At 37.6% G+C, this 13923-nt stretch overlaps 1 protein-coding gene across 1 annotated transcript; it reads right to left on the bottom strand.

Annotated features, from left to right (window-relative positions):
* Nucleotides 1-9353: 9353 nt before the first annotated feature.
* Nucleotides 9354-13049, bottom strand: LOC145230516 (dual specificity protein phosphatase 1-B-like). The gene is made up of 4 exons (XM_080095961.1): nucleotides 12600-13049; nucleotides 12309-12433; nucleotides 11640-11859; nucleotides 9354-10555 (listed from the first exon to the last, which is right to left on the bottom strand). The coding sequence occupies exons 1-4, from the start codon at nucleotides 12976-12978 to the stop codon at nucleotides 9972-9974; spliced, it is 1308 nt and encodes a 435-aa protein (XP_079952087.1). The 5' UTR covers nucleotides 12979-13049; the 3' UTR covers nucleotides 9354-9971.
* Between the last annotated feature and the right edge of the window lie 874 nt (nucleotides 13050-13923).

Raw genomic sequence — 13923 nt, 5'->3', positions numbered from 1 at the left:
CATATTTTTTAACTATGATTTTTAACTTAAACTTTCAGACGAATTTAATATTTGGTTTTCTATTTTAAAAACTGATTATTAACAAAAATTCTTTTGGCCAAATGACTCGCATAATTTTCCTGTTAAACCCTCCTACGTATTTTCGCATGAAACATTTGCAGGTTTCTAAGGTAACCTAAAATTTTCCCACGAAGACGCCATTGATAATTTTCTCCACCGCATGTAGCCCGCGAAGTCATCGTAAATTTAGCTTCGATCATGATACCAAATCAATTTACACCGTTTCCAACAAAACATCTCCCAATGACGTCTATTTAGTTCTTATGTGCCTTGACTCATATATACAGCCCTCGGGCCTAAAAATTCAGCAGCAACTAAGACTTATTTATGCCTTTTGCGTTAATCGCGGGTTTGCTTCTGTACAGATTGCCACATGCAGTCATAGTTTGAAATAGTAAAATTTTAAAAGCTTGTGAATATTTTTTTACGCTTGTTTTGGAAAATTGGTACCTATGTACGTCATTGCAGAAGTCAAGTTTATTTTTCGCTTTAGGGTTGTTAATAATATGTGACACAATAAAGTAAATTTACTGTCATGGGGAAAATTTTACGCAATGTATAACAAATATGACACCTTCTAAAATAAGATGATTCTTGGCATGAATTGTGAACAAACTCAAACATTTTTAACCAACATAATATAGGAATATTTTGTCAAATTAAAGATTAATTGTCAAATGTTGCCTGTTAATGTGGTTTAGTTGTTTGAAGAAAATTGCTTTTTATTCTTTGCAAAATCGACTGTTTTTAAACAATCTTTACCAAAATTTTAAGATAACATATGGAGTTAAAAAAAACCAAAAACTGTAAAAAGTAATTTTGATTTAAGTACTGCTGTAGCCTGATTGAGTTGTTTTTCACTCAACTATTGTTTTGCCGCAAGGTCAATTAGAGGTTGCATTAAAAATACTTCCTATTGAATTTCTTATTTGCGTTAAAATCCCACCAGACAAGCAAGAAAAAATTCAATTTCATGATAACGAGGCATAAAAAAAACGAATTAATTTTTGCGGACGAGCGCATTCGGAAGCTATTTACTGACAGTGACGGTGGCAAAAGGCCAAAATAGGATAAATTTAGAACAGTCGCAAATGTGAAACGTCAATCTAACACACCCGTAACCGCATAAGAATGTCACTGCTAGAAAGGAAATGTCAATTAAGCGTTAGTTGAGGCGACAAACAATGGAAAAAAAAACGCTATGCCCTCAATCTGGCTTTGACGCATTATATCTACTACAAAAGTTGCTGCGTAATATTTTCACGTGACTTTTTCATGTGGGATTTACGTCATCAGTTTTGATGCATCATGCTTGTAAAACGTGACGTCAACAATACGTCATGTTTGTAAAACTCTTTTCGGGCTGTAAATAAAAGTTTTATGAGTTTTCTTAACCTTACATACATCCATAAACATAAAGTCCATGAATAGTGCACAACACATATATTATGTTAAATTAGGGCGTGCTACCTTTCTTTAGTACTTTATTATCACAGAAAATTTCGTCTATTTAAGGCTTGGGTTATAAGCAACTTCTGACCAACTGACCAATAAGAACCTAAATCTAAAATTTTTTGACTTTTTTGTGACGCGAAACAATTATTAGAAACAGTAACCGAAAACAAAAGCAGAGTGTTTAAGTCTCTTTTTGCAATCTCTTTTTTACCTTTACAAAAAAAGCACATTACAATGATATATATATGGTAGTGACTTTCCTAGAACTTTCAGCCCGTACAGTGGCATCCGTTTTTACACTTACCTGTTAAACTACCTTGACGGTAGTCACGTTTGTGAACACATCAAGCCATTATAGGATACATGTTACTGCCCAATTTCCGAAAAAAACGTCGCTTTTCACTTACCGCACAGTTGGTTTGGAAAATGACAGGTTCTCTTGACGTCTTTGCTGGGGTGAAGATTTGAATCTCACTAAATTTAGGGATTACATTAAAGTGCGATATCACTTGGGGTGTTAAAACTTGCAGCAGGCCCACAAGCATACTTTCTGTATTCAAGCTTGAACAGTTGGGTTTGAAATTCCATTTACCTGCATCAAACTTGTTTGCTGAAAATTAGTTTCAGATTTGTGTTGCAATTAAAAAGCTTTTTTGGGTGTCTAAAAATGTTTTTGTACGATTTATGCGCAAAACAATGACTAACCCTTTAATTAACGTTAGGATTATTTTGTGATCATATTACAGTAAAGGGCGCATAATTTTTGCCATTATCAGTAAAATATACAGAAAAAATGCTCTTAAATGTTCATTGTAAAGTTTGTTGCTGTATATGAAATATCCTTTTTTCATGTCTTTAAAATGTCAACGCAACAAACTTTAAGTTTTTCCCCTTAAAACTGAACGAATAAATCACTTATTGTTTTGTGGTGACGCCCCTATTTCCACGCATGGCACGCTTTTTGCAAGAAGACCTCTGTTTAGAGCCGTCTGCATGAATACCAACTGTCTTGTGCGTGCGTGTAGGCGCTCACAATAGAAGTCGTTATCATGTATTACGGCACAATGCTATATTGGCTTGTGAGTAACGCTAGAAGCACGCAAAGCCTTAATTACTGTAAGTGTTGTACGCTGGAAAAGCGACGTTGTTAAGTGCGCTGTGACTGATATACCACTGCATTGACGTATAACAGATCAAGACAAAATAACCGTGCCCTTACAGTTCTTTCGACAAGTTTAAGACGTCCGACGTGTCTGTGTGACGTAAGAATGCCACAAAGTCTTTTCCGTTATTTTTTAATTCAGGAAATGCATGTAACAGATTTAAAGAAAAAAATTATCAAATTTATTACCCCGTAAATTTTATGATGTACATTAACCGCACGTTTCGATAGAAAATCAATTTAATCATTTAAGTAAACGGGAAATTTAAGCAATTGTTCAAATAAAACTCTACCTAGAGGTAAAGTAAAGATTAATACTTGTTTTTTCTAAGCAAAATATGGCAACTTACGACTGAACTATGAGCTTAGTCTAATTTATCCCTTTTATTGCTCTCCATAGACACTGAAGATGCATTTTAGCGAAATTAATTTGTTCTTTAAAACACTGTTAACTGATTTTAACCTGGAAATAAACATTTCTCAAACTTGTGACATATTACGACTTAAAGAATATTTAAAAACAATTTTTTTGATATTTGACAACGAGATATTGTAAAAAACATTTTTTGTCAAATAAAAAACATTTTGGAGAACCAAGTTTTTTATCAGATATGCTGTCATAGTCACGTAGGCCAGTGACGTGAGTGCCACGCTGCACATTGTGACGTCATCGCCGTGGCGTGATTTCAAAGCAACAGGCTAATAGTGGAATTCCGGAAATGACGCACGCGCGTCTGTGCGACATCACTTCCGTGTGGCGAGCTTCCAAAACACGTGATCTTTTCGACCTTTTAATGACTGACCATTTTGGGACGCGATTAAGGGAAACTTTTGTCTCCCTCTACTTTGTTTGTTGTTTTGTCCTTTTGACCCATATTGTCTGCAGACAGAATGGCGCGCTGACCCATTATTTGACCCCTAATTTGTCCCTTTTGCCATTTCCGTTTTGTAGAGTTTGACTCTTTTGCATTTTGTTGGACAATTGATGTCCTTTATTGTTCAATTTTGGACTCGCTTAATTCAATTTAAAACGTTTTACGATGTTTGAATGATGTGATTGACAAGTTTTGTTTCGGAAATTTAAAAAATCATAGTCTTGGCAGTTTTGTTTAGTTGTTTTGTTTTAAAGAGTTATGCAAGTCGTTTTGTAGCTCAACATAAATTTTTTTCCGTCTACGTATCGGAATTCTCCATTACATCACCTAAAATGATAAACAAACAAATTTAATGTTTTTTGGATCTTACATAATCTTCTATTACTTCTGTTGTACAACTTCCTTGCATAACAGTTTAAGAACACAAAATGCATTTTCAAACCCGTCAAAACATATTTTATGGGTCTTCCTAATTTCCCAGTAATTACACAGCCGTTGTGAAATTTGGGCGTATTCAAACAAACAAAAACCCCTTCCTTGCATAACAGTTTTATTGACAACACAAAATGCAATTTTCAAACCCGTCAAAACATGTCGCAGTAATTTGCCTACCATTACTTTATGCATAATACGTGATGGCATTTACGTAATATTGAGTGACTCGTCTCGTGGTGAAACCCTAATATAACTTTCACAAGCGTAATACTGGACTTGTTAAAATGGGACTTCCTTTTCACGAATTTAACATTTAGTCACGGCTTCGAGCTTTTTCTACTGCTTTCCTATGCCATTTGGTTTTCAAGTAGCGACATGAGGTTTTTGTGACAATCTGGCGCAATTGCTTGAATTTCCGATCTAAAAATAACAACTAGTCTGATGAACTTAAACGTTAAATGACAAATTTGTAAATTAAAAAACGGACTCACTTTGATAGCAACCTAACAATGCCGTAGAAACATCAAAAAACCCTCTAAACAAACCATTTTCCGGTGATTTTCTAGGTTATTAACCTTACGAACACACGCCATAACCATTTTTTTATTATCCACTTAAACTACTTTCCTGATATAATTCGAAAGATTTTCATTAGGCCCTTATTCAAACACCAGAGATTAAAACAAATCGAAATTACGAACCAGAGGATGTAATGAAAACAAAATAACAGTTAGACTGATTCTGTTGCGGAAATCACAAAGAAATTGGGATTTGCGGAAATTGGCCGGGGGTGAATTTTACGTTTTTTTACGCTTTGGCGATGAGATTTTTTTAATAACCAAACAACTTAGCCTACGCATATATTTTTCTCAATGAGTTTCTTATCGTTGTGCTGTCACAGCTGATATACGCTTAAATGGATAACTGTCATTTTAAGGTATTTTAAGTTACAAACAGAAACTGTTCACAAAAAGTGCTTGACTTGATAGCTAAAGGTCAATTATAAGTTCAAACCCGGCTTGAACTGAAATTGTTTATAAAGTTTGACTTTATTGGGCACGAATGTTAGGTTTAACAATGTAAAATTGCACAAATGTGGTCAAGTGTAAGTTCAGGCTCAAATCAAGCCTGATTTATTTAAACTTAAACCCTAACCCGGCCCATTCCTAAAGGTAATCTTTTGAAATGTATTTTTTGTCTTTACAATATGACAAAGATTGTGTTAATGACATTTTTAGAGCGACATATTAATCGGAACGTAGAACATTTGGTTCATGCTTGCTAGGTGTGTAAGGGCAACCATAGGTTACATAAACTTGCAGTCTATACTCCATACATGACAAAGATCCTAAAACAGTATTTGAGCATAAACATAAGATCGTAAAACCGCGTTTCAATGTGTTATGTCACTACGAAGTACGTAAGACTAAGAGGGAATGGTAAAAGCAGACTTTTATAAATATTTTATGCAGTGCATTTCTCAAAAAAGGTGTAGGTTTGAAACGGTATGCTGGAAGTTAAACAAACGCTGCTACAGACTTTTCGGCGACAGAGCGGTGAACCCTATTATGTTGTCATTCATCTTTGTAACCTACCACCGTTCGGAAGGTTTAGCTTATTACTTAGAACGGGGTGACTTAATTTTTCTCCTTACCTTGCGCTCAGCAGAAATTTAGTGACGTCATAGCACGTCATTTCTGGCGTGCCGCCAATTTCTTCCGGTTTCTTGCGATGTCACGTGAGGCTTTAAACCTAAAGAAGTTTCTTGAATCGTTTACCGGTAAAGCCAGTAACGACACACAGCTATTTGAGAAGTTATAGTTTTATAAATGTTGTTTTAAACGATACGTCTTGACTGTTCTTTGCATTTTACTACAGTTTACAAATCCCATAGTATATTTGGCCTTTTACATTTTTTTATCATTTAAGTAGGATTCTTTGGACTTCGTTAAATACCGCGCCAACTAGATTTGCCAGCGGTTCCGATTTTGGGTATTTTTTGGTGGATAAAGCTCGCATCAAAGGGCCGAAAGTGATTATGTGGCACAATGAGGCCTGGTGTAAAGTCTGCCCCGCAACAAGCCAGTTTTCAACAAGGGACTTTTTTCAACCTGACGCCTGAACCCGAAACAGACACGACTTTAAACCTGATTCTTTCTCTGCGCCCACTAAATGGTTTTAAGCCCCTAAATCTTCTCTTTGTTAAAACCATTTTTCAGACTGTCGCAAATTATAGGAGAAAACAGTGTTGATTCATGAGATGCTAAAATGCCGGAAGAACAGGTTTCGCAAGCTGTTGGTGTCTGGCTTCCATGCATACGTGGGCGGTTTTGGGTCTGACTTGTCGGTGGCATTTTCCCTAAACCACGACGTCGGGAAGTTACACTATTGGTCCACCCACTCAAATAGAAAACCCACCATTCTCTTTGTGTTGAGCAAAAGTCCCAAGTCATAGAACATATTTCCCTGCAATAGACTTACCGTTGGAACCTGCACTGATGATGACAACAGAGATTGTCGAAACGTCTGAACGATGTATTCTATATACACCAGTACCTTGGCAGTAATATTTATGCTTAAAGACTTACTTTTGTTTGGACCATTGTGTTAGTTTAAGTGAAAGTCCCAAATCATAGAACATCGTATTAGGCCAAAGCGCCAAAAGTCGGTATGCTCAACAAGACAAAATGGTGTTTAAACTTAACTTTGTTTAGAACAGCGGTTCCCAAACTGGGGTCCGCGGTCCTTTAGGGGTCCGTGAGGCAATTTTTGGGGGACCGCGAAGCGGTTGAAGTAATTCTATAATCTTATTTGGCGTCAATTTGTGCCACTAAATAAGTTTAAATCGAAGTAGAATTGAGAATCGACTGTCTCCATTGCTAAACAATGGCCTTTATTGAATGACAACTATCAAAAATGCAATTGTTCGCGCACAATCGTAATGTTTTTGTCCTGTTTGTGATGTCACATGTTGTCTTTGGATGATTGTTGTGCGCAATTTTGCATAACTAGCTCAGTTTTTATGAAATACACATTAAGGATTAAGGACCGCAAGCCCTCGAAATAATGGCAAAGGGACCGTTTTGAAAAAAATATGAAAAAGTTTGGGAACCACTGGTTTAGAACATTGCGTTTATTTGATAAAAGTTTCATGAAATGTCGTATCAGTATAACTGTAAAAAGCCGATTTTTCTTTAAATTAATAGGTTTCCGTTGTATAACGTTTCATTGAACTATAAGAAACGCCTTTTTAAAGTACAGGATCCCAGTATGTAAGGAATAATGCCATAAATCCGTGATAATAATTGCCTATACTACCATACGGGTAAAATGAGTAACATTATTTCGCACGAATAAGCAAACTTGAATATCCGGAAGTGGAAATTAACTCGGAAACAATCGCCTTGAATTTACCGCACTGCGCAAAACTCCAATCTCTTATAAAACACCAAGCGTTCCTTGTTGACAACACAAGGGTTTGTAAATTGATCCCAATTCCTTATTTGGTACAAAGCGGTATAATGTGGCATATAGTTTGCCATGTGACTGTAACACAATACACATTACGCCTCTGTTTTAACCTAAATAAGAAACATTTTTGGAAAGATTTGACTAGTTGTGGATACGTGGTGACAATTTTTTTACAAATTTTGACAGTTTTGTCCCAAAAATTTCTGTTAAATCTGAACCTGTGCTCTTTAATGTTGTTTCCTATTCTAAACCTTTGCTGAATTAAGGGGCTTTTTGGCCGGTTTGCAGTCATTTAATTAAACGGTTAAATTGTTGGGTGTGTTTCGTATATGTGTTACTTGCATTATATACAACTTTCTTTAGTGAACCCCCAAACACCCCCTGGTACCCACGTGAGTGTTATGTAGTACCCTGAGGTTTAACTACTCCCAGTGAAAAAAACGCTCATCAAAAAAATTTATTATCGCAGATCAAATAAACACTCACTATTTCAGATTTGGACCACATCCAAATTTACGTCAGGTGTAATAACATCGCATAAAATCTTTGACGGTTATCTATTCATCCGTGACGTACTTAACACTTCGTCATTTCTCATTGTGACGTAGGACCACGAGCCAGCGCGTCTCGAGCCCGATGTTTTCGTGACCACTACCACAAACACGCTGTTGCAGAGCGTTTCTCCTTAGCGCGTCGCGAGTGACTCACGTGATTAGCTCGGGATTATTCCTTGTTACCTCACAAAGAGGGCAAGTCGAAACCGCGAAGGTTACCCACGAAAAAGCCAAATCACGAAATAACGTTGCTCCAAAACTAATGCAGTTTGCAATTTTAGCCAAAACATACGCTTCTTGATTTTGAACACAATTTGTTTTGCTAAAAATTGTTTCTAAATGATTCAGTGACATTTGCAAAGTAACTACAAGTAATGCTGTTTGAAACTTGCAAGGTTTTTCATGTTCAACTACATTACAGTTAAAGTTACACTCATTAAAGTCTTGTTGCGGAAACAAACGTCCAAATAATTATTTATCACCGTTTAGTTTTGGACCTTTTTCGAAAAAGGACCCATAAACATTTGAATGCGCATGAATAGCTTGTAAACCTGCCTTGAGCACCCAAGTGAACGAGTTAGGATCAGATTGAGATAAAATTAAGTGCGAGAGGCCCATGTGTGTGGTTTGGTGTTCCACCAGTCATAGCAGTAAAAAATTTTACGGTTTTGGGAGAAGTTTTTAAACTTATCTTTTATGGTTTTTATTCTTACTTTTAAAGTCCACCACGTCATGTAAGGCGAAACGCATTTTCCTAAAACCTAATTTACAAAACTGCCTAAAACCGCCTACAAGGTAATGAGAAAGGCTCTTTCAGCTTGCTGGTGCAATACTGCTGCTTGTTTCTTACGCTTAATCGTCCACTTTCTCTGAATCACAAGTTTCGTGTCTTATTCAACGCTTTTCATTTCGCGGTCATCGGAAACTTGTTTGAAATACAAATAAGATTACATGATTCACAACCACAATGCAATTCGTGATATTATAGTTAGTCAGCCACATAATTTAAATTGAGTTTGCACCTGTCACCTTATGGCCGCTTCAGAAAATGAGCACCGAATTCGCCCAAAATGTATCCCTCTTTGGGGGTGCCACTGGATTGGAATTTATTTAAGATAAACGCATTACCCACAATTGCGCAACATGTGTTGACATTTTTATTTCTGAACCTTTTCAATTGGCATATAAACGCCCAGTGGCTACCGACTTGTTTTAAGTAGCGTTTTTTTTTTGTATTGAACTACTTTTTTCGACGTATTTTCAACTTGGCACTAGCACAACGGCTTGGTATAAGTGTAAGTAACTGCCTTCTACCTAACCTTCAACGGAACGAGATATAAGTAGTCAAAAAAATGCGTGTATTGCTTCAACAAATCCCTCGGTGCAACATCAATAGGTAACAAAAATAACAACAAACAAACAGAAGTTTATACTCCGACAAAATATAAGAGTCTCTCATTCTTTAAGCCTGTAACACAAACTACTGTCCAAAATGGCACAAAAAAAGGTTCACAAAAAGACAGCGGCTTTAAAGCGTTCAAAAGCACAGACTGGTTAATGTATGGGCACAAAAGCGGTTTTGCGTTTTAAGTTATCATTCTGCCAGCAGGACAAAAACTCAAAGACGCAAAGGGCAAGGTTAGTGATGTGTACAGGCTTTATGAGGTTCAAGCGCGCTAGGAACAGTATAAAAACACAGGATTGCACAAAGATTCGAAATCGGATTGTGGTATTCGGCTGGAGATGCACATTATAGAATAGTGAACTGCTCCGAAATAAAACTTTAAAAATGAAATAGGATCCGTCAAGAAAATACGTTTGAATCGGAATAGCGCTGGATTCGGATGAATAAGATTCGAAATTCTATATTGTGCATTTCCAAGCGTCGAACATTTTTTCACAGTTGCACAAAAAGGTAAAACCGTCGTTTTTAGGGCGTAGTTTTAATACATCAACGCTTTAACTTGAAAGTGTAAGCGTACGTGGGTGGCGACAGAGATTCATTGGGAATCCAATCTCCTGATTACAACTTCGTTTCGATTCTCCAAATACGAATCCTTTTTCGCCTGTGAACGCTGGAGCAGTCTGACAACGCTTTTCACACAACAAACGCCCTTTGTCAGGAATATTCAAAGGCATGACTGTGATTGCTCGGCGCTTGTAAAGTTTTGAAGCTGATACCGAAGACAGAGGTTTCACTTCAGTTTCTGAGTCCGAAGACTCTGTTGGAATATTTTCTTTTGCGTTGTCAAGCTCGCTGATGGCTTCCATGCGGGCTACAGCGCATCTGTCGAAGAGACTTGGCCCTGAAGCATTCAAGGAGGCTCCTGTGTTGTTATTCACGGCTGATTCAAGCTTTAAAAGTTGCCCCATAAAGTTGAAGTTTGGTGAGATGACACTTCGGCGATTTTTCACGTAGCGGAAGGCGTCGTTGAGTGACACACGGTATCTGGTCATCAGATAAGCGAGGCAGATGGTTGCTGACCGACTGACCCCAGCATGGCAGTGGACAAAGGTTTTGCCGCCGTTATCTTTTTCACTATCTGTAAAGTAAACAGAAAGGAATTAATACAATGAATCATACGCACAAAGACACCAGTAGTTCTATTTTATATTTGTAATAATGCAATGGGTTGTAACATAAATGATTCTATTGGCACCGTTCCCAGCGGGACAACAATCTTTAAACTCTTTACAAAACAAGTTACAATCGATCTATTCCCGTAAGCCAGCTGTTGTTTTGAGTAATCTGAGTTCGCGCGTACAACAAACGTTCCAATTACGTCGCTTCGCCATTCTCCAGTTTCAAAACAATTCTACATTCGCGTGGTCGCCACCAACGCTTGTTTTTCTTCGCCCCAGCGTTGCTGTACGTCAGACTATTCAATAGCACCGCGCATCATTAAATAAGAGATCGCCCACCAGACCCGCGTTGACGCACAACGAACGAAAGCTATGCCCAAATATGGTGCGCGAGCGTAGGTAAAGATCAACACCTCAAGTTACAGGGTTCGGTTTAGGCGATAAACCTGCAGATTAAACTTCATTGCGCGAGTGGTGATATTTACAACCATGCTAGAGTTCGAAACCTTGTTCCCAGCTATCAGATATTAATGCGGCGTGTTTTTTATGCTGCAAGCCCAGCGCTTTTAACCTCAAAAAGTGATTTTCAATAGCGGTTTGACGGGTCGGTTCATACTCAAACAAAGACCACTTTGTCCACGCGCGAGGCTAGCAGGATTTTCGCGTGCAAAGCCCGGACTTATTTTCGCATCACTGGTTCTACACACCTAGGTTGGGCGATACTAGGAATGTATGCAAACAATGCTTTCTGTTGAAACGCAATTCAGAAGCTGAGATTACGCTGTGTCACCATGAATGTGTTTTGACATTTCAATGACAGCTTGGCTGGTACGATATTTTTAAATATTATTTATACATTACGTAATATTCTTGCATATCGAATTTGCAATACTTAGATTTTTTTGCAAAACCTGGTGCCATGTTTATGAGTGCTATACATGTCAAAGCCAACTGACACACTTTACGCAACAACTAAAGGCCTTGCAAAGGTGCTAATTAAGAATTTCGTTGTCCTATTAAACCTAGCAATTTAGTAATACTTACTTATGAAGGAAATCGCGTCGTCGAACCACAAGCTAATATCGGCATTTCCCGTGTCTTCAACCGGAATTCTTTTGTAACGAAATTCGGATTCAAAGAGGTTTTCGCACGAGGAGCTTGCGTTGATTAAAGCAGTTATTCCGAGGGATTTGAGCTCTTCTCGTTGTGAAGCGTGGTGGGCTGAACCAAGGTAAAGATGAGGAAGGATTTCCACTGGGGAACCCTGTAGGTAAAAAAACAACCTTTGTATTAATAAGCTCCTAGATAGGGACGTAAAATATAGCTAGATCACAAACACCATGCTTGTATATCGTAAAAACATGACATTACAGACGTTTTAATGATCGTTGTTACCACCAACAATGTAAAACACGCGTCGTCAAAAATGTAAAACATGACATTATTATGTTTTCAGCAGTGTATATACAAGCTCACTGGAGTTATTGTACCAAAATGAAAAAAATTAACATTCTAATCAAACAGACCAAATAACGCCGTAGCATTTTATCACATTAAAATCAATCAAAATTTCCCTTACTATATCATCCTATGGGAACTTTTGTAACAATTGTTAAACATTCATTACCAATAAATATTTTGCTTTTTAAACCCTAGTTACATGACAACCGTGTTTAAACATTGACCGAATTTATATTCGTTTCAAACGCTTACCTGGTCATAAACAGGGGTGGGAGTGCACGGAGTGACTTTTTCTTCCACAGTTATGTTTTGCAATGAACTTCTCATTGAACCGTCGCAGCATTCGGGTATTTGGGCTTGGAACGTATGAAAACCGCCTGTAAAGATAAAATAACAGAGTAAATATAACTGAAAAATACCCAAAACTCGATTCCAGTAACTGCTGAAGTTAGAGATTGTTAGTAAACATAACTAAAAATGTCCAAGATAATATTTAACCATTTTAACTTAGGGAAGTTTTTGATGTCAATTTTATCCAGTTACCTGACAAATAGGCAACACGGACAGCTGATCCACTAGTTTTGGCATTCTCCTGTAATGACTTGATAACCATAGCTGTAGTTTTCTTTGCGCTGTTCAGCTCTTCCTGTTTCAGCTCCCCAAGCTCATCATACACAACGACAGTAGTAATAGATCCACTTAGAAAGCCGTTCCGTTTTTCAGCATTTACAATAGCGTTTTCAAGTGTAAAGGCCCCTCGTGCTCGTCTTCTCATGATACTGTTGCTTCTTACATTTACAGCATGCCTGATGTGGCTTTTGTTGAAGGTCAAAAACGAGCGACAGTCGATAACTAAAAGACTGTCTTTACAGTTTCTTAACATACCTCCAAGTTGGCATGTTGTTACATTGATTACTTCCATGCTGCTTTTAATGTATTGCAGATATAATCGTTTATCCAGTCTGATATCTTTTGGTAATAGAAGATCTCCTTGAAGTGGCTTCGGTTTTATACTGCAGGTATGATGGCTTGCCTTTTTTCTTTTTCTCTCGTCTGACTCGATGTTTTTCTCCGGACTTACGTCACAACAGGCCCGCGTAAATCACGTGTTGAACAAGCAGGCTTGAGCATCACGTAACGGGTCGAAAATAGGCGCGCGTCTCGCTAGAATTTTGCGCGTCACTTCGTTAGAGCAAACACAGACCTTATTGCGACAAGCGAGTACGTCATAAGTGTTGATAGCGGTGGAATCGAAACGTGCACAATTTCACGGGTCATCAGAAGCTACTGTTGTGCGGTTGTTTTTGTGAGAAATTGTTTTCATAAATAGGTTGTTGACATGGCTGGCGAATTACGTTGCATAATTTCCGGCCAAACATGCGTAATTTCCTCTTGGTTATTTGCGTTACGCAAGAGTTGTGTTTCAAATTGCGGTCAATTTGTGAAATGTTGCGAAAGATTTAAAATCTCACTACTTTAGCGCCTGTTATTTCGAGACAAGTAAAAATGGTTAACCGCATATGAGTTGAGTTTATCCGCTAGGTGAAAGAACACATAGCGACACAATTGCACTAAAACAATCACCAACCAGGAAATAGCTGCGCAACGTTAAAACATTATGGAGACTATAAACGTGGAGGGCACAATTGGTGGATGAGTGCTAAACGCGCTGCAGCTACATCGTATTATCTTGTCATTTTTTAAGTTAAACAAAAGAACTAGATGTAACTTGACCTTTTGTCTGTTCTGAACATAATATAACAATCATTTTCACCCTTTATCATTTTCACCCTTTATGAGTCCTACGTAACTTTAGTTAATTATACGTCAAATTGGTTAATTGCACCCTACTCTATGATACTTATTT

Source organism: Phallusia mammillata, chromosome 5, assembly GCF_965637545.1.
Source record: "Phallusia mammillata chromosome 5, kaPhaMamm4.hap1.1, whole genome shotgun sequence".
Taxonomy (NCBI): Eukaryota; Metazoa; Chordata; class Ascidiacea; order Phlebobranchia; family Ascidiidae; genus Phallusia; species Phallusia mammillata.
The sequence above is the reverse complement of the archived record's forward strand: the minus strand, read 5'-3'. Positions and strand labels throughout refer to the sequence as shown.

Excerpts from the sequence above, each read along its gene's own strand:
- LOC145230516 (XM_080095961.1), bottom strand. The coding sequence starts at position 12,978 with ATGGAAGTAATCAATGTAACAACATGCCAACTTGGAGGTATGTTAAGA. Across the intron at positions 12,434-12,599 it reads CCGTGTTGCCTATTTGTCAG|GCGGTTTTCATACGTTCCAA; the intron begins GTAACTGGATAA and ends TTATCTTTACAG. Across the intron at positions 11,860-12,308 it reads CCACCCCTGTTTATGACCAG|GGTTCCCCAGTGGAAATCCT; the intron begins GTAAGCGTTTGA and ends TTTTACCTACAG.